General features: G+C 38.4%; 1 protein-coding gene across 2 annotated transcripts in view; it reads left to right on the forward strand.

Annotated features, from left to right (window-relative positions):
- The window catches only part of COL12A1 (collagen type XII alpha 1 chain), a 117,159-nt gene that overhangs the window by 52,131 nt on the left and 38,928 nt on the right, over window positions 1-26,100 (forward strand). For both annotated transcript variants that reach the window (XM_021693681.1, XM_021693680.1), the window contains 18 exons: window positions 4,576-4,718; window positions 5,030-5,159; window positions 7,064-7,200; window positions 8,316-8,445; window positions 11,055-11,194; window positions 11,568-11,700; window positions 11,811-11,837; window positions 12,279-12,421; window positions 15,009-15,138; window positions 15,577-15,716; window positions 16,147-16,276; window positions 17,725-17,867; window positions 19,117-19,246; window positions 19,929-20,071; window positions 21,738-21,867; window positions 23,861-23,980; window positions 25,082-25,228; window positions 25,938-26,054. In XM_021693681.1, the coding sequence (XP_021549356.1) occupies window positions 4,576-4,718; window positions 5,030-5,159; window positions 7,064-7,200; window positions 8,316-8,445; window positions 11,055-11,194; window positions 11,568-11,700; window positions 11,811-11,837; window positions 12,279-12,421; window positions 15,009-15,138; window positions 15,577-15,716; window positions 16,147-16,276; window positions 17,725-17,867; window positions 19,117-19,246; window positions 19,929-20,071; window positions 21,738-21,867; window positions 23,861-23,980; window positions 25,082-25,228; window positions 25,938-26,054 (2,313 nt within the window). The remainder of the gene's footprint in view (window positions 1-4,575; window positions 4,719-5,029; window positions 5,160-7,063; window positions 7,201-8,315; window positions 8,446-11,054; window positions 11,195-11,567; window positions 11,701-11,810; window positions 11,838-12,278; window positions 12,422-15,008; window positions 15,139-15,576; window positions 15,717-16,146; window positions 16,277-17,724; window positions 17,868-19,116; window positions 19,247-19,928; window positions 20,072-21,737; window positions 21,868-23,860; window positions 23,981-25,081; window positions 25,229-25,937; window positions 26,055-26,100) is intronic.

Consider the following 26,100-nt stretch of genomic DNA (forward strand, 5'->3'; position numbering starts at 1 on the left):
TTTCTTTTTTTGTGTCATCCTTGTCTGGTTTTAGTATCAGGGTAATGTTGGCCTTGTAAAACGTGTTTGGAAGCATTCCCTTCTCTTTAATTTTTGGAAGAGTTTGAGAAGGATAGGTATTAAATCGTATTGGCTATTTGGAAGAGTTCACCAGTGAAGCTGTTTGGTCCTGAACTTTTGTTTATTGGGAGGTTTTTGATTACTGATTCAATCTTCTTGCTAGTAATCAGTCTACTTAGGTTTTCTATTTCTCTCTAATTCAGCCTTGGAAGACTGTATATTTCTAAGAATTTACCCTTTTCTTCTAGGTTGTCTGGTTTGCTGGCATATTATGGTTTGTATTAGTGTCTTATGATCCTGTGTATTTATGTGGTATCAGTTGTAACTTTTTTTTTTTTATTTCTGATTTTATTTGAGTCCTTTTTCTTTTTTCTTTGTTTAGGTTTGTCAGTTTTGTTTATCTTTTCCAGCTCTTCGTTTCATTGATCTTTTCTATTTCATTTTACTCTCTATTTCTGACTCTGATTTTATTATTTCCTTCCTTCTACTAACTTTGGGCTTCCTTTGTTTTTCTTTTCTTAGTTTCTTTAGGTGTAAATTTAGATTGTTTATGTGAGATTTTTCTTGCTTCTTGAGGTAGGCCTATATTGCTATGAACTTCCGTCTAAGAACTTCTTTTGTTGCATATCAGATTTTGGTATGTTATATTTCTTTCAGTTTTCTCTAGGTATTTTTTGATTTCTCCTTTGATTTTCTTGATGACCTCATGGTTGTTCCATTGTATGTTGTTTGATTTTCATGTTTTTGTATTTTTTCCAGTTTTGTTATTATAATTGATTTCTAGTTTCTTACTACTGTTGTCAGAGAAGATGCTTGATGTGATTTCAGTCTTCTTGAATTTACTGAGACTTACTTTGTGGCCCAACATGTAATCTATCTTGGAGAATGTTCCATGTGCACTTGAGAAGAACGTGCATTCTGTGGCTTTTGGATGAAATATTTTGTATATATATATATATACACACATACTACATACATAATATATATATATCTATTATATACATTTCTATTATGTCCATGTGATCTAATGTGTCAATTAAAGTCAATATTTCCTTGTTGATATTCTGTCTTAGGATCTTTCATTGCTATAAGTGAGGTGTCAAAATCCCCTACTATTGTTGTTTTCTTTTCAATTTCTCCCTTTAGGTTTTCAAATATTTGTTTTCTATAGTTTCGTGCTCTTTTGTTGGGTGTTTGTAAATAAACACTTATTTATAAATGTTATATCTTCTGGTTGGATTCATCCCGTTATTGTAATGTGGTGCTCCTCTTTGTCTTTTAGTAGTTTTTGTTTTTAAGTCTATTTTGTCTGATATGAATATAGCTATGCCATCTTTCTTTTCATTTCCATTTGCATAGAATAATTTTTGCCATTCCTTCACAGTCTGTATGTGTCCTTACTTCTGAAGTGAGACTTTTGTAGGTAGCATATAGACAGTTCTTTTTTCTTTTAAATCTATTTAGCCACTCTTTGTCTTTTGATTGCTAAATTTAGTTCATTTATATTTGAAGTAATTATCAATAGCTATGTACTTATTTCCATTTTGTTGTTTTCTGGCTGGTTTTGAAGTTCTTCTTTGTCCTTTTTTTCCCTCTTTCTCTCTTCCCTAGTTGTTTGTTGGCTTCCTTTAGTGTTATGCTTAGATCCTTTCTTATTTTCTTTTATGTATTTAGTATAAGTTTTTCTTTGTGGTTACTGTGAGGTTCACATGTAGCATCCTATGTATATTAACAGTCTCTTTTAAATTGATAGCAACTTAAATTTGAACACATTCCAAAGCTTTACATTTTTATCCCCCATATTTTATATTTTTGATGACACATTTTATGTCTTTTTATTTTATGTGTCCTTTAGCCAATTATTGTAATTTTAATTAATTTTACTACATTTTGACCTTCATACTTTTTGACCTTCAGACTTGCCTTATCAGTGATTGATCTACTACTTTTACTATCTATTTACCTTTTCCAGTGAGATTATTACTTTCATATATTGTCTTCTTATTAATGATTGTCTTTTCTTTTCAGTGTAGAAAAATCCCTTTAACATTTCTTATAAGGTCAGTTTAGAGGTGATGGACTCCTTTAGCTTTTGCTTCTCTGGAAAACTCTTAATCTCTCCTTCAATTCTGAATGATAATCTTGCTGGGTAGGGAATTCTTGTTGGAAAATTTTAACTTCCAGCACTTTGAATATGTCATGACCCTTTCTTCCAGCCTGTAAAATTTCTGCTGAAAAATCTGATAGCCTTATGGGGTTTCCCTTGTATGGAATAAATTGTTTTTCTCTAGCTATTTTAAGGTTCTCTCTTTATTCTTAACTTGCACCCTTTTAATTATAATGTGCCTTGGTGTGGTTTTCTTTGGGTTCATCTTATTTGGAGTTCTCTGGGCTTCCTGAACCCAAATGTCTGTTTTCATCCCCTGATAAGGGAAGTTTTCAGTTACTATTTCTTTGAATAATTTTTCTGGCCCTTTCTCTCTCATCTCCTTCTAGGACCTTTATAATGCCAATATTATACCATTTGATGTTGTCCTAAAGGTCCCTTTAGGTATCCTTATTTTTTAAAATTCTTTCTCATTTTGTTGCTCTGTCTGGTTGAGATTCATTGCTTTGTTTTCCAGCCCACTGATTTGGGCTTCTACTTCATCCATTCTGCTGTTGAACCCCTCTAGTGTATTTTTCATTTCAGTTATAACTTCTGTTTGGTATTTTTTTCTATTTTCTATCTCTTTGTTGAAGTTCTCACTGTGTTCATCCATATTTCTCCTGTGTTCAGTGAACATCTTTATGACCATTACTTTGAACTCTTTATTGAGTAGGTTGCTATCTTCATTTCATTAAAATCTTTTTCTGGGAATTTGTCCGGTTTTTTTGGTTTGGAATATAGTCCTCTTTCTCTTCATTTTGCCTGACTCTCTGTGTGTATGTATCAGGCAAAACTGCTACCTCTCCCAGTCTTGAAGGAGTGATCTTATGTAGGAGAAGATCTATGGGGTCCAGAGTGCAGTCTCCCCTGGCCTCCAGAGCCAGGCACCCATCTTGTGGGTGGGACATCTCTTGTGTGGACTGTGTGCACCTGCTGGCTGTGGTGGGGCCACAGCTGTGGTGCAGGGTAGGTGGGATATGGGGCACTCACCCAGCCTGGTTGTGGTGTGACTGCTACTGGGGTAGGTGGAGCATGTAACATGCACACCGGTGCTAGCAGACATGAGGGAGAACACCAAAAATGGTGCTTCAAGTTCTGTCACTAGCAAGTTAGAATGAGATTGCAAAAATGACACCTGCCAGTGCTTCTGTCCTTAGAGAAAGTCACTGCAGGTTCCTCCCTCTCTGGCAGCTGCTTTAAGATTAGTAAGCACGTCTGCCTCACTTATGATCTAGGCACTTTCCAAACTTGCTTTTATGCTGGATCTCAGGGCAAGTGGGTTTATGTGTGAGCCCTTTAAGAACAGGTTCTCTATTCCCTACAGTTTTATGGTTCCCCTGGACTTCATTCCCTGGACTTTTCAAAATGAGGCATTTTAGGGGCTTCTCTTTCAGGTGCTGGACTCAAAGATCAAGGTGCTTGATGGGGGGCACACTCCTTTCACTGCTTGAGGGAAAGTTCCATATTTTGGGAATTCCTTCCCAATTGTGGGTCACCATGCTTGGGGTGGGGTCCCGGGCAAGGCTGAGTTTCTACTCTTCTACCTGCTTGATATGTCTCTTTTATCTTTGTTGTGGAGGCACTGTTCATCTAGTTCTCAGATCCTTTTCAGAGGATCTGATTTCTTATGTAGCTATAAATTTACTGTAGCCATGGGAGGAAGTGATTTCAGAGTGTTCTTATGCTGCCATCTTGAACCCCTCCTCCATGTTTTCTCTTACTAGCCTTCATATTATACCATAGGAGGTGGAAAATAATGTATTTCATAATGGGCAGGATTACTCTGATAATTTCTTTAAATTTTAAACTCAATCTTTGGACAATACATACCAAGCTATATGGGTATTAAATGAAGAGGAGACTGTAAATCTTTTACTGTGTATCACGAACCTATCTTCAAAAAGCCCATGAATCCCCTAAGTTACAGTTATTAATGTATGACATTCTCACTTAAATTTATTTTTTATGAAAGTTGAAGTAAAATACTGTGCTGGTTACTTATGTATGAAATTCTATGATTGTAGACTGAAAATAGTCAACTTAAAGATATTCCAGAAAAAGAGATTGAAATCTCAGGAAGTTGGTATCTATTTTGGCTTCCATACAGACTTATTGGAATGCCAGTTGACATTTAAACTTTCTTCCTCTATGAAGTAGGTGTAACTTGCAGTCCTGAATATGAGATGAAACAATGAGATTGGGTTTTTCAGGGGAGAGGAAAGGATTCTATTGACACTCACTGACTTCTCACAGCAACTCATTCTCTATTTAGCATATATAAATATCACTTAGTAAGTAGGAAACAACAATTAAAAATGAGTAGAATGACAGGAATTAGACTGATGTCTGCCTTTACATTCCAACAGTACCAGTCCCCGTGGTCAGCATGAATATTTATGATGTTAGCCCTACCACCATGCATGTGCAATGGCAGCCAGTGGGAGGGGCTACTGGCTACACCTTGTCGTACGAACCCATCAATGCCACCGAACCAAGAAAACCCAAAGAGGTGGGAGATATTCGTTTCTTTATCATTAGGTCTTTCTGAGACTTTATAGTTTTCGAGTCCGCATTAAACTGCATATGCATATGAATGCATTTATAACTTTATATGCAAAACAGAAGAATAGAAATTAGACTTGGGGCCTGTGACACATTTTAAGAAACATTGGCATGAAGAAGTAAATTCATTTCAGAGAGATGAAAAAGAAAAGTTGTGCTATCATCTAGCGGTTACAAATAGGTTGTAATGGGCTATCCCCAGTAAGTGGAAACATTTGATTTGAATGTCTTATCTCCCTTTGGCATGTCCATATGCAGATGCGTGTGGGGCCGACAGTGAATGACGTGCCACTGACTGATCTTTTTCCCAACACCGAGTATGCAGTCACAGTCCAGGCTGCTTTGCACGACCTCACTAGCGAACCTGTTACTGCTCGGGAAGTCACGTGTAAGATATTGCCAGCATTCCTTCTTTCCTTATTGCTGTAAACATAATGTTCATTAGGATTTTTCTTTCCCCCAATGGTGCTATCGATAATTTGATAATTTATGCATAAGTAATAGGGTTATTTATTCCTTATGGCAATCAAACTTGAGAATTAAAATTAACTCTGGACTTATGACAGCATCTTAAATTGACCCTAGGATGTCCTTCTTTTTCACATTAAACACAGCTGATACTGAGATGTTTCTTACAATTGATGGTGTACTTTTGGCCAAGTGTCAGGGCATGGAGCATAAAATGACAGTACATCTTAAAGTTGATACTGTTGTAGATCCATGAAGTTGGGTAGATAGCACTGGTGAGAAGGGAATGTTGGGTGAGTGTAATTTTGGAGGAAGATATACTAGACTTAAGATTAAGATGTTCCAAGTTCTTGCTGAAGTAGGTACTTTATGGCACATATGGAAAAGTCTGTTTCAATTAAGTGAGTTAATCAGTTGACTCAATCCAAAAATGTATTGATCATCTGTTATACTCCAGTCACTATGCTAGATATTGAGAATGTACCACTAGGTAATACCAGGCGGCGCAGAGCATGTGGACTCCTTTGTGGTTTGCACTTCTCTTGTGTTTGTTGATCAGTCCCTTTTGTGTTTTTGGTTTGTTTCACTGGCATTTAGGTGCTTTTTCTTGAGGCATGATAAGGATTGCACTTAGGACCCTTGCCTTTCCTGGCTGGACATTTTGTTTTATGCTTGTTGACATCATGATGAGATAGATGACTAGGCTTAAATTTGAGGCTCAGCCCACATTTCTAAGGAAATTAAGAAGATGAAAGAAATCTTCAAGGGAGAAGGGGGACTGAGAAGCTTGATAAGGCAGAAAAGAGAAAGAGCCCCTGAAGGGTGGGACAGTATAAATTCATTGACTACAAATAATCAATTTTTATATATTAGACCCTGGTGGTTTTGCAGAAATGGGGTAGTGGCAGATGGAAAGAGTGGGAAGCCAGCTAGGGATGGAGACATGTATTCTCAAAGTGCTGGGAGAGAAGATCCAAAAGTCATAGTGGGATGAAAGGCAAGTGTGGTCATGGGTTTGATACGGAGTTGACTGCACCAGTGGAGGAAGGGAGGCCACAGAGAGATGCTGAGAGACAAAAACATTGAAGGGACAAAGGTGCAGAATCATGGAAGTGGAGGGAGACATTCAGGAGGAGAGATGTATGTACAGAGTTGAAATGAGAGACTAAAGGAAATTGGTCAACAGGCAGCTAGAAAGTGAGATCTGTCTCATAACAAAAGAAAATTTCTTTGTTAGTTATCCTCATCTCTACTCTTTTTAAGGTAAGACTTTGACTTGGCAAAAATTTATCAATTGGATTTTCTTGTAACAATTTAGGTCCCTGTGGATTTTCTTATAAGCTTATCGGGTGCTTAATTTTGGCCTGTCTTCATTCTTCACTCTCATAACCATTTGTTTTTCTATCATTTTCTATTCTTAAGAGAGCATAAGTCTTTTGATTTTGTTTTCTATCTTAACTGATTTAAATATCTGAGGAAGAAACATGAGCTTTTGTGGTGGTACATTTGTGGTGAATCATGATTTACTCTAGCTGAGCAGTAAGTAAGAGCTTATGAAAATAGAGTAGAAGTTTACATTAAAAAGAGAAATTAGAATTGCAATAACAATTTCAGCTTATCTTATTAAAACACAATCCTTCTTAAAAGGATTTGAGCTCTACCTGGTAGGATCATAGTACTTTTATCATCAGAGCTATTTGTTTGAAGTTATTTTGCTGCACACAGTTTAATTTTCTCTAAACAACTCCTTGAAAGCTTGTGTGACTGCTTTAGAGCTGTGTGGTTGAGAGCCACCTGTGGACCTCATTTCTGATGCATCTCCAGTGCCTTTACCCAAACCTCGAGATCTGAGGCTCAGAGATGTGGCTCATAGCACCATGAATGTCTTATGGGAACACGCGCCTGGAAAAGTCCGTAAATATATCGTCCGCTACAAAACACCAGAAGACGATGTCAAAGAGGTAGGCTGAAGATTAGAATGGATTTGGAAATATTCGTTTTCCTAGTAGGTTTAACAACAGAACCCAAACAAGTACAGAGGATAGCATGTTTTGAATATTTGTCACTTTATTAAATAGTGTTGAAAGCTTGTTATAGTGGTAGAGCAATTTTTGAATATCGATAATATATTGGATTGTGTTGTATTTATTTTAGAAATGTTTTCTTCTGTGATGCTACTCTCAAAATCATCATCCCTTAGTAGACAAAGAGTCATAGAATGTAGATGGTACTTCCTTCTCATCCAGATATCTTTTATGGTGCTCTGCATTCTGTGAATTACTAAAAAATATCATATGATAATGTGTCTAAAAATAAAAGCCAGTTAGGGGTGCAGGAAAGAAGAGGGGAGTTTGTCAGATAATAGGAAGATAGGACAGTGGAGCAGAACTAGAGAAAGGTAAATAAATAGATTCTTAGAGGAGTGTCCTTTTGGCCATGAGATGATGTTGGGGCAGATACCTGTTTCCATGACAACCTAATTCAAAGTGGGAGCAAATTGAGGGCTTTCATTAGAGAATGGGTTTAAAACTTATGTGTGCTTGGGGGCGTATTAATGTCAGAATCTCAGCGACATTTTTGGAAGATAGAAATAGTTCCTGTAAGCCCCTAGTTAGTGACTGTGCTGGTCAGTTGGATTACACCAAAGCTAATTTATACATATGCACGCATTCATTTCATTCTAGGTTTCAATTTCAAAAGAGGCACAGTGACCAGTGGGTCTCACAGGGCTCTTGTGCACAGCAAATGAGATAATGCACAGGAGAACATTTCTGAGAGAAATAAGGCAGTGATACAAAGGGAAACAGAGAAACTCCTGGTGAAAAATGATTAGGTTGTTTGAATCTGTAGACGGTCATTATTTACTGAACCCTAGCATTCAGATAGAGCTCTAGGACATACATTTTCCCACTTTGGAAGCATTTAAACTGTCTCCAGGTCTGGACTCTTATGCATATTGGAAAACATTGCTATTTTTTGTAGTACAATTCTTATGCTCTTGTGCTAAGAGATACAGTGAACAGCAGACATGTTAAAACTAGACCCTTCCTAAAATTGTTCCACTGCTCTATTACAGGTAGAGGTAGACAGGTCACGGACCAGCACCCCTCTCAAAGACCTCATCTCACAAACCCTGTACACAGTAGATGTTTCCGCAGTGTATGACGAGGGGGAGTCTCCCCCAGTGACTGCTCAGGAAACTACCCGTAAGTTGTGATCATGCTTCACTGATAATTAAGAAATGACATCACGTGACTGTGTAACTGAACTTATTGGGTCATTTTGTTGCTTGGTGCTATTATTTTTGAGTATTTAATATTTGAATTCACAGATTGCTTTTCACTTATTTTCTTCCCATCTTCCACCTTCATGTCTATTCTTTTTATTTATTTATTCATTTTTATTTTTCAATTAAGTTTTCAAATTTTAATTTAATTTTATTTTAATTTCACTATAGTTAACATATGGTGTTACATTAGTTTTCGGTATACAATATGGTGATTCAACATGTCCATTCCTTTTATGATAATTTTTATCCTCCTATTATTCTATCAACCACTGTCATTAATTCATCTTCCAGATACTTAACTGGTGTATGTATGTGTGTGTTTTGCGTGTGGGGGTGTGCACATGCATGCGGGTGAGGGGAGCAATGGGGAGGAAGTATATTCTTGATGCATGTTGGACATTTTCTCTGGGAAAGTTGTGTTAGTGATCAAAGATTTTTTGCGATCTTATTGGAGGTAAAGTGCTATCAGGGGTAACAAAATACAAGTATCTTTGCCCTTACTAGTTCATGATTTCATTGTGGAGATAAGAAAAATTAATTGACAACACATGGGATGATGTAGGGAAGGCAAGGTAAGTGGCGCTCAGATTGCACGCTGTTGGATGTCAGGTGAAGGGGAGGCTTGAACAGTGGAGAGGCAGGGGAGATGCAGGGCAGCCCACCTAGGCTCCTCTTCACCTGCTCTATTTTGTTGCTGCTTCCGGAGATGTCTCTTTCTTTCCCTATCAGGGTACTTCCATAGTATTTAACCCAATTATGATTGCCTGTTGGTTTTTTCCTATCTATTCTGCTTTCCCCTTCCTCCCCCCACCAGTGAAGGCAGAGACACTGCCTACTTTGTACAACTTTGCATCTCCAGTGCCTGGCACTGTGCTCAGCACATAACTTCCTACTCGAATAGTGGTTAAGAACTTGAGGTCTAGAGCCCGCAGTGCTCTGAAGAAATATAATGAGAGTTACTTACATAATTCAAAATTTTCTAGTAACCACATTTGAAGAAGTAAAAAGAGGGGAAACTAATTTTGATAATGTATTATATTCAACCCAATATATCAAAAATATTATCATTTCAACATGTATCAGTAGAATAATTATTAAGTTATTTCACATAATTTTTTTCCATAATAATTCTTTGAAATCCAGTGTGCGTTAATTTTACACTTACAGCATATCTCAGTTTGGACTAGCCACATTTCAAGTACTCAGTGGCTGTATATGGCTAGTGACTCTGATAGTAGACAGCACAGGTCAAGAGAATTTAAATGACTTGCCCTGCTTCATCTGGTAAGCTACTGGTGGGATCAGTCCAAACCTGGAACTTTTACTTCCTTGTCCTGTAACTCCCTCACTAGAGCCTCAAAAGCTTCTCCTTTCATACCGAGCTGTCTATACATGATCGGGCCTCTTGTCAAATGGCACAGCTTCCTCCTTAACATCAGACCGTATCTACGTCTGCTTCTTTCTTGCCACGTGATCCCTCTTAGCAATCTCACTTGCCTTCTTGGCGTCGGTTCTTACCTGGTAAGGGCAGTGTCTGGACATGAAAACTGGTACATATGAGTAGCCTGATAGCTTTGCACAAGCATAACAGGTGTAGTAGAGAAAAAAAAAAAAGTCAGGAAAAAAGACTAGTGATTGCAGGTAATTTAGTATACTAAATCAATACTTTCAATATGTGTTTTTTAATCCTTAAGATTTCCTAATAACTTTCAGTGTAGCCAAAGGGCATCCTTAACAGTGGTTTGTTTTCAGTTGTGCTTATGGAAGTGGTACCACTCATTTTATCTCAATGAGCCTTTTCATTGTCATTATTAGAAATACATTTTTGATGGCCCTGGATTTTGTGTAGTCGGCTTTGGTCAGTAGTATGTAGAGAAATAATTGATGATGAAAGTTCAGAACTGAGGGCAGACCTTCCAGATTCTTTGTGCTGCGAACTAACTAGAGTGCCGGGTAATGGAGGGGCTTTTAACTGGGGTTTCAGTAGTCATCTGCACTGTAGGGTTATTCCCATCTCTGGACATGGTCAGTACAGTCTGTTTCACTTGGGTTTAGCATTAGGAAAACCTCATGCATGGATTACTTAGATCATAATATTTCATAGACCATGATAGCCCATGCACTCTCTGATAATTAATACCAATGTTTGTGCTTATGTGTACTGCTGTGTGATCAAGTCCATGGTTGTGACATGTAGATGTTCAGCTTTCAAATATGACATTGAAAAAAAAATGTGTGCGATGCAGAATGATTAACTGGGTTAACTGGGTTAGAAGAGTCTTACTAAGAGGTACTTTTTTTTTAAATCCATTTTAATGGAATACAAATAGTAACCTATTATATCCATATGGTGTTTGAAATTTTCGGAGCTTTCTCTTATACTTCCCTTTCAGATGAACTGAATTGGTAAGATACTTGGTTCTAAACAATGTTTTCAGCCTGTTTCCTCATGTCCATGAAAATAAAACAAGGTGGTTTAATTATATTGTCTGTTCAGAAACTTAGTCCTGCTTCATCTCATGATAGGCACCGTGCCAGCCCCAACAAACCTAAGGATTACCGAAGTAACACCAGAGAGCTTCCGAGGGACTTGGGATCATGGAGCTTCAGATGTGTCCCTCTACAGGATAACCTGGGCACCTTTTGGAAGCTCTGATAAGATGGAGGTAAAGTTAATTCTCTTCCTTCCTCCCTCCCTCCCTCCCACTCTTCCTTTCTCCCTTTTTTCTTCCTTCCTTCCTTCCTTCCTTCCTTCCTTCCTTCCTTCCTTCCTTCCTTCCTTCCTTCCTTCCTACTTTCCTTCCTTCCCTTCTTTCCCTTTTTAAAAAACATCTTATTTCATGACAAGGAATCTTGTTTGAAATACGTATTACCCCTGTTGCCTGAAAAGCCTCCTTTCCTATTAGTGACATTTGAACTCCTGGCATGCATCAAAGATGGAAGAACATCTGACTAAATAATGTCAACAAACTGTCATTGAGAGTATGAGAGACATGGTGACTTAATTTTGTGTTGTTTTTTTTTTTCTCTTTCACTAAGACCATCTTAAATGGAGATGAAAATACTTTGGTGTTTGAAAACCTGAACCCGAACACTCTCTATGAAGTCTCTGTTACTGCCATTTACCCCGATGAGTCAGAAAGCGATGACCTGACCGGCAGTGAGCGCACACGTAGGTGTTCAGCTTTCAAGTAGGACATTGTTATTTTAAAGTTAATTAAGGTAATAGAGCTATAGCTATATTAGTAATATTTCCCCAAATTCTGTTTTTTTTTATGTTAGCACGTTTGATACCCTTAACAACACAAGGTAAGAGTTTAATTTGCTGAGCTGTATGAATGACCAAATCATGAATGAATGAATGAACGAATGAACAAGTGAATGAATGGAAAATACCACAAAATCCATCGTAAATAGGTTTTCTGCTTTTAAATTGGAAGGCATTGATTGGAACCTTTTTAAAAAACCTTTCTTGAAAAACGTTTCTTTACTGTCATTTGTTAAGGAGTCATTTAAGATTCCATGACAATCATTTATCATGAGGTCAAATTTAATCTTTTTTTTATTATGTTATGTTAATCACTGTACATTACATCATTAGTTTTTGATGTAGTGTTCCATGATTCATTGTTTGCGTATAACACCCAGTGCTCCACCTAAAAGTATACTGATTTTCTTGTGAATGGTGCTTATTTTGGGAGGAGGCCTCATTCTATGAGCTTACTCTGTTTCTCAACAATCTTTTTTCAGCTCCAAAAAGTGGCCCACGAAACCTTCAGGTGTACAACGCAACCTCTAACAGCTTGACTGTTAAGTGGGATCCTGCCAGTGGTCGTGTGCAGAAATACAGAATCACTTACCAGCCTTCAACAGGAGAAGGCAATGAGCAAACGGTAATTTTTTTGAAAAAAAATAATAACTTGGACAAATTCTACCTCTTCTCCTCAAACTCCTTCCCCCCCTCCGCCCCACCGCAAATGTGTAGTTAGTCATACTACTTTGAGAGATGCAAAATTTACCGTAATGAATGGAGTTATTTGACTCAATTCCTGACGGGAACTCAGTGGACATTCTCATGGGGGATGAAAGTTGCTTTTCATCGTAGGTGGCCCCACAGCATCAGGCATGTACTTCATGCATAGACATTTCCCTTAAAAACTGTTAGGGTGGATTATCTATGAAGATTTCTAGGTTTTTCTGGTCTTTAGATTTTTAATCTGATCTCTCTAACTTAATCAAATACTTAAAGTTTGCCAAATTTCTGTTATTGTAATTTTCCAGTTTTTGCATATCACAAGGTATCTCTTATATCTGGAGTTTCCAGATCTAGATCTGTTTATCATTTTTATATTTATCCAAATGGAGATTTCTGAGAAAGATGGTATGACTGTCAATAGCCTTCATCTTCTTTATCTTTCTGATCTTCCCTTGTTTAACAGAGTCCTAGTCCATTTACCTTGCTTACGTTAGTTGTCTGTTTTTGAACCTTCTCCAGATTTGCTTTGTGAAATGTATGACTAGAACTGCACATATATGATCATAGGTCAGGAAAACCTCATGATTTTTTATGCCAGGGGGGGGATGCCTCCTGATTTATTTCAAATGCCTCTTTTGGTAAGGCCTAGTATTTTGTTGACATTCTTTGGGCTATAGTATTTCCTCACATGTCTTAGAGAGAGAGATGAGTTATTATCAGTTAGTCACCTGACTTGCTGAGCTCCAGCAAATGGGTTCTACATCTTCCCAGTTTAGAGATGTTAGCAAGGGTGGATGCTGGCAGTGGTTAAAGGTTTCTGATATTGCATATTAAGTGAGCTTAGCTGAACCAGAAACTCTCCCATCCTCAGTGTAACTTTTGAGTTGATCTTTTGAGGTTTCCATACAATTGGTTTTAGGTAGTATTTTTGGATAGAAATTTTGTCTAATTAAATAGGTTACCAATAATAAACTAAATACCAACTGTAGTCAACTGGCTTTTGTAGGAAATAAGATAAGACACATTGGATGAACTGATATTTTCATGTCAGAAACAGAACTTCTTTTTCCTATGCCAGGCCAGATTTAGGTAAAACTATAAAGCAGGGGGGGCTTGTCTTCAGCATTTCCCTGCTCGGTGATAGCAACCCTCCAACTGCTGTCCTTAGTCTCTTTACTGTCTCGCAGGGGCTTGTCACAACTTGAAGGAGTCTCATAAACTCATTCTCTGGAAAGTATTAGCTGATAATCCCTCGAGGTTTGTTATTCTTAGGGATATTTGCCTTTTACTGCTAGTCCATGAAATAAAGTAATGAATCACTGATACTAGAATCATTTTGGAGATTTGGACAGGAGAAGTAGGTAGACAGCTTACTCATAGGGCTAGTTCTACTAAGTGGACGCCTTCAGATTTGTTAAATATCAAATGGCTTGTACAGATGTTGATACTTTTCTCTCATAACATCAAATATTCAATTTAGTAAAATTAGCCACTGTTGTTCAATTTGCCTCATATTGAGGATAAGTGCAGTGTTTCATTGAGGTTTTCTCTGGAACTCAAAGAGTTGATGGGTGGTAAGTTGGAAACATCTGGACTGTTACTAGCGCATCCAGCCTTCCAGATGTGCACTCTTTGTGGGCAGCGGGCCATTTTCATACGATTTTAATTAGTATCACATAAGTATTTGAATTTGGTAGACTGTTAACAAATCATACCAATTTTCTCTCAACAAGATAGCTAGATGGCCTTAAGCACTGAATAAAAAATTCCAAACTCTGTAATTGGAGAAAATTGAAAAGCTTCATACCGCTAGGCTGGTATCACAGAGATGGCTGGGAACCACGGCCTCAGTGTGGTCTGGCCAAGGGTCCATCACATAGTTTGCACAGCTAATGCTGTTAGAATGGCAGTTTTGTGGGGGGGAAATATCAAAGTTTTAGATCTTCTGCTGAATGATTTTAATGTGTTTTCTAAAGCAAATAAAAAAAAACCCTGTACAAAAGTAAAAATAGTAGCAAACGGTGTGGAGCCTCTAATACTTGGCAGTTCTTTGCTATCTTAAAGCTCCTTTCCAGCTCACTCATGATTAATGCCTTTTGGGGGAAGAGATCTGTGAAATGTGTTTTGGATGAAATTTTGCTGTGCTGGTGGCGAGCAAGTTGGAATATCTTTTTGAGGTCACCAGTTTAAGGCTTAGAGTGCCTTTTATGATTTAAGGTGCATATTTTACATTTAAAATGATACCATAACTATCTATGGTGAGCACTGTGAATTGTGTAAGACTGATGAATCACAGACCTGTACCCCTGAAACAAGTAATACGTTATATGTTAATAAAAAAATTTAAAAAAAATGATACCATAAGATATACTTTAAACCTTCAGTGTGGTATGTGTTTCCAGATTTTGGCCAGGGTCTCAAACAGCTCCCTTGCAGAAAGAGCTTTCTCTAACAGATCAGTGAGACGGAGAACAAGGCTAACACTTAGCCCTGTTTTGCTCCAGACCACAATCGGGGGGCGGCAGAACAGTGTGGTCCTGCAGAAACTGAAGCCTGATACTCCTTACACCATCACTGTGTCCTCCCTCTATCCTGATGGCGAAGGAGGTCGGATGACGGGAAGAGGCAAGACCAGTAAGTACCAGACTCCTATAGCTTCTTTAATAACTACCACAGAATCCCATCTTTACCTGGAAACAGTGGGGTGACTCGGTTTTGCTAATCAAATTTTAATGCATTTTTAAAAATGATATTAATTGCTTTTAATGTCCTTGCTTGGAGTTACCGGTCTCTGTTTATGGAGAAAGACATTTATTACTTTCTAGGATTAAAAAACAACAAACTAAAACAAAAAACCACCCTGGGACAAAAATATCTTGTGGAGAGGAGACATATGTACCAGATTACCACAGACTTTCTTTTATTTATTCACTACTTCAACAAATATTTGTAGGGGCCCCACTGTGGGGGTCCCTGCCATGTTCAAGGTGCCTTGGAAATATCAAGGTACCTGCATTTCAAGTGTGCTTGGTGGTTAGGATCATAGTGTCATGTGATTTCTGTGCATTGCAGAACCTCTGAATACTGTGAGGAACCTCAGAGTGTATGACCCTTCTACCAGCACCTTGAATGTTCGCTGGGACCATGCGGAGGGAAACCCTCGTCAGTACAAGCTCTTCTATGCACCAGCAGCAGGTGGTCCAGAGGAACTGGTAATTACATCCTGGAGTGAAAATTACATGTTTATTTAAACTATAGCTGAATGCTTTAAAAGCTGAGCTAAAAATGTTAACTGATTTGCTTTAGGGTTGAAGAAGTTCGTATTCATTTACTAGAACTTGACAGAGGGTAATAGATTGTTGCCTTAGTGCCAGGGTGATGGGGAAGAGGGGGGGATTGAGCTGGGGGAGGTAATTATTTCTGGAAGTTCTAAAGGGGGATCCTAGAGTGAGTTTAAGGGTCTAGAGAAGTCTTTATAACCTCTTGTAACAGTTCATATGGGGTGCACCTTATATCCCAATATTACAGAACTTGCTTCTTGACTTGGTCTTGAGTTAGTATTTTGCGTATTACATTGTTTGAGGTATTATTTCTTTTACAAGTTTTTCAAATCAAGTGCTTTACGTTTATTAAAATGTTTAGGTACCAATCCCTGGGAATACCAATTACGCCATTCTTAGGAATCTGCAGCCAGATACCCCATACACCGTTACAGTAGTTCCTGTTTATACTGAAGGTGATGGAGGACGCACATCAGATACTGGAAGGACATGTAAGTTGAGAAGGAAGAAAAATTTAGCTTTTTCATTATAAATTTTGCTTTTCATTATAAAGGCCACATAGGCCCACTAAGAAAATTTTGAAAATTCTGAATGATAAAATAAATATATACCAATTACCCATGATTTATCTTCCAAACACCACCAACTGTTAACACTTCGATGTATGAAATAACACATTTATTATGGTGTTTTTCTACTGAAATGATACTATCAGGATTTATGAATGTGCATACCATCGTCAGTCTGCTATTTCAGTCATTCTCTTTCACTGACGAAAGTTCATTTTGCTTTGCTTTGTGCTTTATACATTTGTGTGAAGCAGTGCTTTGTAATTGGCTTTGAGAGTGTGAATTGTTTATCACATTACTTGATTGCACATTTCTCTGGTTTGCTCATGAAGTGCTTTTGGTCATCAAAATTCTGTGTGCTTTCGTTTGCTGTTAACATCTTGAGAAACAAGTTTATAGCAGTTTTACTGTTCTTCATGATAGTGCTTACAGGCTTTTGTGCATACTAATAAATAATTTCTTTGGCTTTAAAAATATACTTGCTGATGGCTAAAAGGAAGCAAGTATGGGTGGCTTCTTTTGGTAAGAGATTAGTGCTCTAGATGTCGACTCAAGTGGACTTTGGGGTTAATACATGGATTTAATTTGTATGTTTTTCTAAGTCCCACTTGGGGCAGTTAATTGAGAACTGAATGTATGTTCTATTTTTCCCTACTTTTGCCTTTTATTTTTTAAAAAAATTTTTAAAAAGATTTTATTTTATTTATTTATTTGAGAGAGAGTGAGAGAGAGCACAAGAGGGGGTAGGGTCAGAGGGAGAAGCAGACTCCCCGCTGAACAGGGAGCCCGATGCGGGACTCGATCCCCGGACTCCGGGATCATGACCTGAGCCGAAGGCAGTCGCTTAACCAACTGAGCCACCCAGGTGCCCTTGCCTTTTCTTTTAATCACAGAACACAGCAGTAGCTATTTCTTGTATGAAGAAGGAATGAATGAAAGAATGAATAATTGAAGCCAGAGGACTGAATTAGATGGGCTTCATAGCTGTTGTCAGTTTGTACTTAGAAGGCAGACACTACAATTCCTTTTCTCTCTCTCTCCATTATCTGTGTTGTAAAACCAAAGCTTCTTTTCCAGATTCTTGTCCCTTATTCCTTGTCCTTTTATGGCCAGTCCAGTACTACTACTTTTACTAGCTTGTTTTTATCGGCAACAACTTTGCTTCCATATCGACAAAGGCCATAATTGGCTAACTTCGACTAAATTTGGATGTGGAGGGTTTTAATCTGCTTTTGTGTGTAGATAATTAGAAATAGAAGGAGGACAGTGTTTTATCCTGTTACAGAGCGTAAGTCCTAGAGAAGTGATCGTGAAAGCTCAACGTATATAAACAGACTTCAGCATAGATGTGTCGGCTTTTCTTTCCTCAGTGGTGAGAGGGCTGGCAAGGAATGTCCACGTGTACAATCCGACGCCAAATAGCCTCGATGTCCGCTGGGACCCCGCGCCCGGGCCCGTGCAACAGTATCACATCGTGTATTCTCCTGTGGCTGGCACGAGACCCTCGGAATCTGTAAGTATTTTGTCCTCTATGAGTTCATTCCAAGAATTGTGTAGATTCCCTGCGCCTCCTGCCATGGCTGCTGGGCCAGAACAGTAAGTCAGCTGTTGGTGTGGCCCCCAGTCTCATGGAAATGTCCTTTCCCGATGAACATAATAATGAATAATGCTTAGATGGTTGTTCCTAATGATTCAAGGCAGGTGTACTAACTACAGGGTTAGTTGGCAAAAATGAATTTTGGGAAAATACAAATTAGCTATACGACTTAAAAAGCCCAGTAGTAAATGCAAATCATTGATAGACCTTGTCAATATGGGCTTTTGTTGTAACATAGAAATGTCTCTGTTATGAAAATCTTTTTTTTTAAAGATTTTATTTATTTATTTGAGAGAGAGAGATAGAGATAGTGCAGAGAGAGAGAGAGAGTGCACAAGCAACGGGGAGAGGAAGAAGCAGGCTCCCCACTGAGCAGGGAGCCTGATGCGGGGCTCGATCCCAGGACCCTGGGATTATGACCTAAGCCGAAGGCAGATGCTTAACCCACTGAGCCACCCAGGTGCCCCATGTTATGAAAATATCTTAATGTTTGCCTTCACTGGCTCTTATAAATTGTCCAGTTTATTTTCTGTTCCCAGTACTATTCAGTTTTATAAGTAGATTGACAATGTAAGAATCAGAAACTACTAATTTGAATAAGAGTAGTCTCAGAACACCTAAGGGAAAGTAAATCAATAGACTAATTTATGTCTTTATAAATATGGACAATGGTGGTGAACAAAGAAAAACAAATGATTTGCCTGTCCCTGTGTATGGTAGGACAACATTGCCCTTATCCATTTGTGGAGTGGCTCTCTATTTTAACACCAAATCTCTTCCCTACTAGCGTGTGTGGGGGACCCCTTCTCTTATGTGTGACTAACATTCGGGATGCTCTGTAGGTAACTACCATGAGTCCTGGATGTTGTATTTGGGAATCTTCACAATAAACATAAATGAGAGATGATTGAAGCTAGTAAGGGTAGCTCAGTATGTTTATTAGCTTAGTGAGTGTGAATTCACTTTTTTGGGGGAGGGGGAATTTCTGAGGAGAAATTGTATCTCACGGTGTGGCTTTGACGGATCTCACGAGGAAGTATAGTAGTTAGCTTCTGATGTGCCTAGGCTCAGCTTTTTATTATAAATGTTACTATGTTGACTAATAGAAGACCTGATAAGCATTTGAGTTGCTGTCAAGCAGAATTTGGCATTTCCTCCCCTCCAGATTGTGGTGCCAGGAAACACGCGCACGGTTCACCTGGAGCGGCTGATTCCCGACACACCCTATTCCGTGAACATTATAGCTCTCTACTCGGATGGAGAGGGGAATCCCAGCCCTGGCCAGGGCCGAACGCGTGAGGCAGAAATCCTTTCTCCACCCCATTCCCTTGTAACTCGGTTGGCAGGGCTTCTGTGAGTGAGTGAGAAGAGGGAGGCGGGTGGTGAGAGAGAGGTGGTGAGAGCTTTCTCTACCTCTGCACAGGTGAGGGTAGGCCTGGGCATGCCATTCTGCCTGGGCATCCCCACATTCAAATTCCAGGCTGAGGCTCTGGGCCCGTGACAGCCGTCGGGGCTGAGTGAACTGCTGTGGGCCATTTTCTCATCTGGGACTTAAGTTAAGGAGAGGCTTTTCTCTTCTGCCCTGCAGTGAGTCTTGTCACCAAGCGGGCACTTTAGATATGTGAGGGCTCCGCCTCTATGTTTCATTAAACAGGAGGTGGTTATAGTAGTTTAAGATAATCCCTTGCTCTCCCCATCTCTATATTTAAGCTCAAACCTAGCTCAATGTCACTGAAAGTTCAGCATGTAACCGTAGCTCTGAAATGTAGCACTTTCTGTTGTTTATGGTTTCACATTAAAACCAGAGGAGGTCTATATTTTATCATAAGGGCGTAAACATCCTAATGAGTGTGAAACTCCCACAAATGACTTCCTTAATCTGACCCGGGTAAAACTCTTTTATACCCCTCCCGCCACCCCCATGTCCACTGGGCGCACAGGCAGGCAACTAACTTGATTGTATTTTTATTTATGTAGTACCACGAAGTGGACCAAGAAATATGAGAGTCTTTGGGGAGACAACCAATAGCCTCTCTGTGTCCTGGGATCATGCTGATGGGCCAGTTCAGCAATACAGGATCATTTATTCTCCCACTGTTGGAGATCCCATTGATGAATATGTGAGTCCACTTCTCACTTAGTTGAGCATTTTGTAAACTCTTACCTGGTTGGAAGGTGAAATTAAGCTTTTTTCTTTGGGAGTGTACTGTGATTACAGTTGAGTAATTGTGTGACAGTCATGTATTATATGACTTCCTCTGACATGATATTGGGAACACTCAAATGCGTCTAATGTGGCCTCCCACGTTACAGAGAATCAATGTCTTTGGGCCCATTTCTGTTCTAAAGCCAGATTGGAAAATTGTCTTATTGCATGAAATGCATATTTCTAGCCACCAAATTTTATTCATGGAACTGGGTCTAGTGAGACATGATACCTAATATTCTGAGCTACTTAATGTTCAAAAGATGTGACCATCCAAATCTTATCCTTTCTTTAAATCTCATTTCTCTACAAGATACCACTTAAGTATTCAAGTGCTAACTGATGTCTCTTTTCTTTAAATTTAACATTTTTCATTACACTTTGGTTTTGGAATATACATACTCTCATATTAGTTTCAAACTTTTTGTGTGTCACACTATCTCTCGAGAACCAGATTTAGGTTTCTTGGAGCTTCCTCATTGCCCTCACCAGGCATATCCATTTGCTATGGATGGAAAAACTCACCACTCTTTAAAAAGCGTACTGATTGATAGAAGTCATAGGTCAGGAGAAAATTACACAAAATACTGATAATAAAGCGGTTAGGTCTGTGGTTTGCAACCATTTTGCCACAGACCCTCTTGGATCATTCCACCTTTGTTCTCCCCATGTTATGTTTCATCTATTTGAACTTGATATGTTAAGCTTTAATTCAAACTTGCATTTTTATTCATCAGAAACACATGTAACTGTCATTTAGAGTTTCTGATCAAAATGAGATAAACAGTATTACCACACTTAGTTTGCCAAAGCACAGAAGCTGGTGCTTTAGCGTTTATTCAGCATTGCCACGGACGAGTACTTGACTTCTCCCCACTTTCTGAAAACATTAAAATATAATCCCCCCCAGTTCACTCTTTGTAACCAGGGGACTTGGTGCTGCGAATCACTGGCATAAGCAAGGCACGTTGTTTGTAGAAGTAAAGCATAGTGTTGGAAGAGAGATTGAGAGATTTATCTGGTTTGCATCCTCTTCATGGAGGTAGTTGAATGTATTTTCCATTTCCTGTTTTTCATCTTTTCCACCTAATTATTATCAGCCAAGCTGATACTCCTGAGGGCAGGCTCAGAGCGCATGTGTGCTCACCAATGCATTCCCAGCGGCGATCACTGCGCCCGGCCCACAGTGGCTGCGTGGTGCATACTTGTTGCAGGCATGCATGAAAATGTAACACACAGATGGGAGATGGAGACAAACGTAGGGCTGCTGTGTGCTGCAGTAGTCAGTAGTGTGCACCGAGGTGTCATGCGTGGTCTTACCTTTCCTCCTCACAACTTCCTCCAGAGACAGGAAGTCACAAGGCTGGTAAATGGCTGATCTGGGATTCGAGCTCAGATCTCTCTGACCCTCAAACCATTCTTGCATGCTGCACAGAAACAGTGTAGACCTTGACATGAGCATTGTGTAACAGAAGCAAAACATGAAGAAACCGTTGCTGTTTATAGAAATAAAACGGTGTTGTCTTTTGATCTGGAAGGCCTCTGGCTGATAATTAATTTGTAATTTAACTTCCCTACAGACCACAGTCCCAGGCAGAAGGAATAATGTGATGCTGCAGCCGCTGCAACCTGATACTCCATATAAAATTACTGTTATTGCTGTTTATGAAGATGGAGATGGTGGCCATCTAACCGGAAATGGAAGAACTGGTAAATGTCTTATCCCTTTTATAATCTTTAAGTTTTGCCTTTACCAATGTATCCCAAATACTACATAATGCTGCATTAACATTTACATTAAACATGGAATTTTGGCAAAAATGATATGGGAGCAGAATTTTATGTTAACTTTTTAGAAGTCCACTAAAAGAAGAAAAAGGAGACAAAAATCTGCATCTTCTGCTTTGTTGAGATAGTTTTGTTTCTGCTTTGGAAAACCATCGCATATTTTCTGAATAATGTTTTAGTTTGTGTGGGATCAGTGAAGGAGGTAGCTGTTAACTCAGTCAATATAGTATCAGCAAAAAACACTATCCTGATAGAATCTTAAGTCATAAAGAAGCAAGATGATTATCAATCATCTTTTGTCTTTACAATTTTTTTTCTATTGTACCAAGTAATTTACAGAAAATTATTTGCATTCGGGCCCCTTTCTAACTTACATAGGAATCAGTTTCTTTTCTTTTTTTTTTTTTTAAAGATTTTATTTATTTATTTGACAGAGAGAAACACAGCGAAAGAGGGAACATAAGCAGGGGGAGTGGGAGAGGGAGAAGCAGGCTTTCCGCGGAGCGGAGAGCCTGACGCGGGGCTCAATCAGAGGACCCTGGGATCATGACCTGAGCCGAAGGCAGATGCTTAAGGACTGAGCCACTCAGGCGCCCACAGGAGTCAATTTCTTACTTTTAGAGCAAAGGTTCTCCAGATTGGTTGCTCGTTGGAATCACCTGAGGAGTTTTAAAACATGCTTGTGCCTGGGTACCACCCCCAGAGATACTAATGGATTTGGTCTGAGGTGTGGCCTGGATCTGCTTATGTTCTAGTGTACAGCCAAGATTGAAAGTCACTGGTTCAGCATAAAGGCAGGCTGGGCTATAGGCCTGAGTTCTGTTATTGGTCAACATGGGCGTTCCTCTTTCCACTTCATTCTGCAAAAATCCACTTAAGTAAATGATTTCAGGTGCCTTGCTACATTCAGTTGCCCCAACTCTTTTGGTGCTTAAACAATCTTGACATTACAGAATTTGGGAGAGGTAACATTTGAAAGCTCCCAAGGGAAAAGCGTGACTAGAGTTGTTTTAGCTTAGTCTCTCAAGGCCAGGAAATTTATATATTTATTGATGCTTATTGTCTACAGAACTGAGTCAGTGGAGACTCAGTTTAGTGATTCAACATGATTTAAATTGAACAACCTTTCATTTTTCACATTCCCTTTGGTTTTAGAATATATTTTGGTACTTTTCTGGGGGAAAATGGCATGTTTTAGAATTTTGCGCTTTTCAAAATATATAAAAAAATCTTTACCAGACTTGAATTTTCCAGGATGTGCCAAAGCCGTTTCTAGTTTCTTTTGCAAAAAAAGTTTTTAAGTTGAATTCTCTATTTGTGTAATGAGATAAATAATAACTCAGGGATGACTCAGCATGCTGCCTGACAGCATTGGTTTACAGGGTATATAGTTGGAGGCAGTAAGTACCTCTGGAGGCTTGAGGATTTGCTCTAGGTTATGCTGGGGGAGGATAGGAAGGTGCTGGGAATGAACATCATTTTAGTCACTAGCTAGCTGTGTGGTCTTGGGCAAATCGAAACTTATTTTGTGATAAGTTGGTTGGACTAGACAGTTTCTAAATTGTTTTTTGGCTCTAACAATCTGTAATCTATAACATGTTAAAAATGGTATGAGATCTCTTGTAGTTTCTGTAATTCTACATTATATAACCTAACAGCTCTGGGACACATCAGTTCCTGAGTCCATTTGAGTGCTGTTTGAATTTGGACAACTACTAAACTTTCTGTTGAACATTGCAAAACTTTTAGATTGTTTTCTGGATGAGGGAATTTTATTCCCTCATATATATAGGATTTTATTAAATTATTCCCATGGGACCGCACTATCAGTACTCATAATCAGTACTCATAAAGTTCTATGCCCTCCTTGTGTGTCAATGAAAGGTCAGTAATGTGTGCCAATATTTGCTTGCAGTGGGACTGCTTCCACCACAAAACATACACATCTCTGATGAATGGTACACGAGATTCAGGGTATCCTGGGATCCTTCACCCTCTCCGGTTCTTGGATATAAAATTGTGTATAAACCAATGGGTAAGGAAGAACATTTATTATCATAAAAATGCATCAGAAAGCTGTTTGTTTATGAGGGAGTTCATTAGATTCTCTTGATAGTTCAGTTGTCACATCCCCTCCCACTAGAGGCAATAAATTTTTGGAAATAATGTTCTAAGCCAATAGTCTGAAGTGTCATTGTTACTATGAGTGTAGATGAGACTCTCATTAAATTGCATGATTAAAAACTTTGGCCTGGTTCATAAAATTACACAAATGGAATCTGTGTCCAGACATTCTATAAGTTATTATGATTGTGAAATAATGCATATTTAATCAATATAAACTCTTATATTTTCCATTATGTCAAGGTGTTATTCCATTTGGGGCATATGCATTTTAGTTTATTCTTGCTGGGCTTGCTTTCAACTTCCCATTGACATGTGCACCTAAATGGATATCATCTTGATTAACTGATTTGCTATCTTTATTCCTGTTCTGTCTGTATGCTTAGCAAAATGGAAGAAAAATACTCTTCATACCAAATTTGCCAGGGTCTTTTCCACACCCCAGAAAGGGTGTGAGCTAGGAAAAGATTAAGGAGAGAGGAAAAGATTAAGGAGAGAGGACAAGAGAAAGGAAACGTGGGCCTTAAGAGAGATAACTGAAAGGAGGAGGAAGTGTTGATAACTGAGGACCTTTAGTAACCAAACTTGTGGGACGAGGACCAAGACAGAAGTTCTTAAATCATCTCTACAACAAATTGGAAAAATGTTAATTGAGCACCTACTATATGCAAAGCACTATGCTGCCAAAGTGGGGCTTAGAGAAGAGGCTTGAGGATTTAGAGTAGTTGACCGTGTGATTGAATTTATTCATTAAAGGAACTTTGATGACATATCTACTACATTCTAGGTACTGTGTTATGTATGCTTTGAGAATAAGAGGTGAAGAATTGAGTCTCTGCTTATAGTTTTGTATTCACTATATAATGGAACGTGTGTTACAGTGAGCAAGTGCATGATGGGCTGTGGAATTAATGGTATTCATACTATCATTTGAGTATAAGTTATTTGATTTTAAGGAAAATATGAGACTGGGGTGGAATATTTCTTTGTCTTTCTGTGATTGTTATTAAAGGTTCCAATGAGCCCATGGAAGTTTTTGTTGGAGAAATGACATCATACACGTTGCACAATCTCAATCCTAGCACTACTTATGATGTGAATGTTTACGCTCAGTATGATTCTGGACTCAGTGTCCCTCTGACGGATCAAGGCACTACCTGTGAGTCATGTATCTTTTTTATGGTTGTAAGAAAAATGTAGTACAAATTGCAAGGTCAGCCTGTTTTAATTTTATTTCTTCTTAACATATGCATGTTTCCTCAGCATTAAGTAAGTGGCTCTTTCTTGTCCAGCCAAACAAATATATAAGGAATATAACTGAGTATACAAAGGTGTATGTGATGAGATATTTTTACTTCTCATAAGATATATTTTGAATTTTAAAAGATAAAAAGTATAGAAATTATGATCTTATCCATGAATTATCTGTAAAATTAGATTTGCAATGCTATGTACTTTTTTGACATATGATGTTTAAAAGTATATTACCTAAATGCATTGATTTAATTTAAAGTTTTCACAGAAATGCTGTGATTGCTGACTCAGCCCAAAGATAGATTTTGTTGTCAACAAGTACTGAATAACTATTTAAAGACTTAGGAGATAGCCCTTTAGAAAAATTTCTTATTATTTTACATGACACGATATGTAGTGTCGGGTGGGACTATGTGGAATTTCTTTCTCTTGAAAATTAGTGATAGAGAGAGAGGTCTGATTTAGCTGTACCACATTTTCATGTATGTTTCATATACTAAGAATTTAGGCTTTTTTTTTTTCAGCCACAGAAGTTTTAAAATTGTGTTATGATTAAAAGTATGCTTTTTTGTCTTTATTTGCAAAGTAAATCTATTTCTTTTTTTATTTTGTAGTGTATTTAAATGTGACAGATCTGAAAACTTACCAGGTTGGGTGGGATACATTCTGTGTTAGATGGTCACCTCACCGGGCAGCCACCTCCTACAGGCTAAAATTAAGCCCCGCAGATGGTACGTGTGCCAAAAAAATAAAAAATTAAAAAAAAATAATAAAGAA

Source organism: Neomonachus schauinslandi, chromosome 8 (genome assembly GCF_002201575.2).
Source record: "Neomonachus schauinslandi chromosome 8, ASM220157v2, whole genome shotgun sequence".
NCBI classification, from domain to species: Eukaryota; Metazoa; Chordata; class Mammalia; order Carnivora; family Phocidae; genus Neomonachus; species Neomonachus schauinslandi.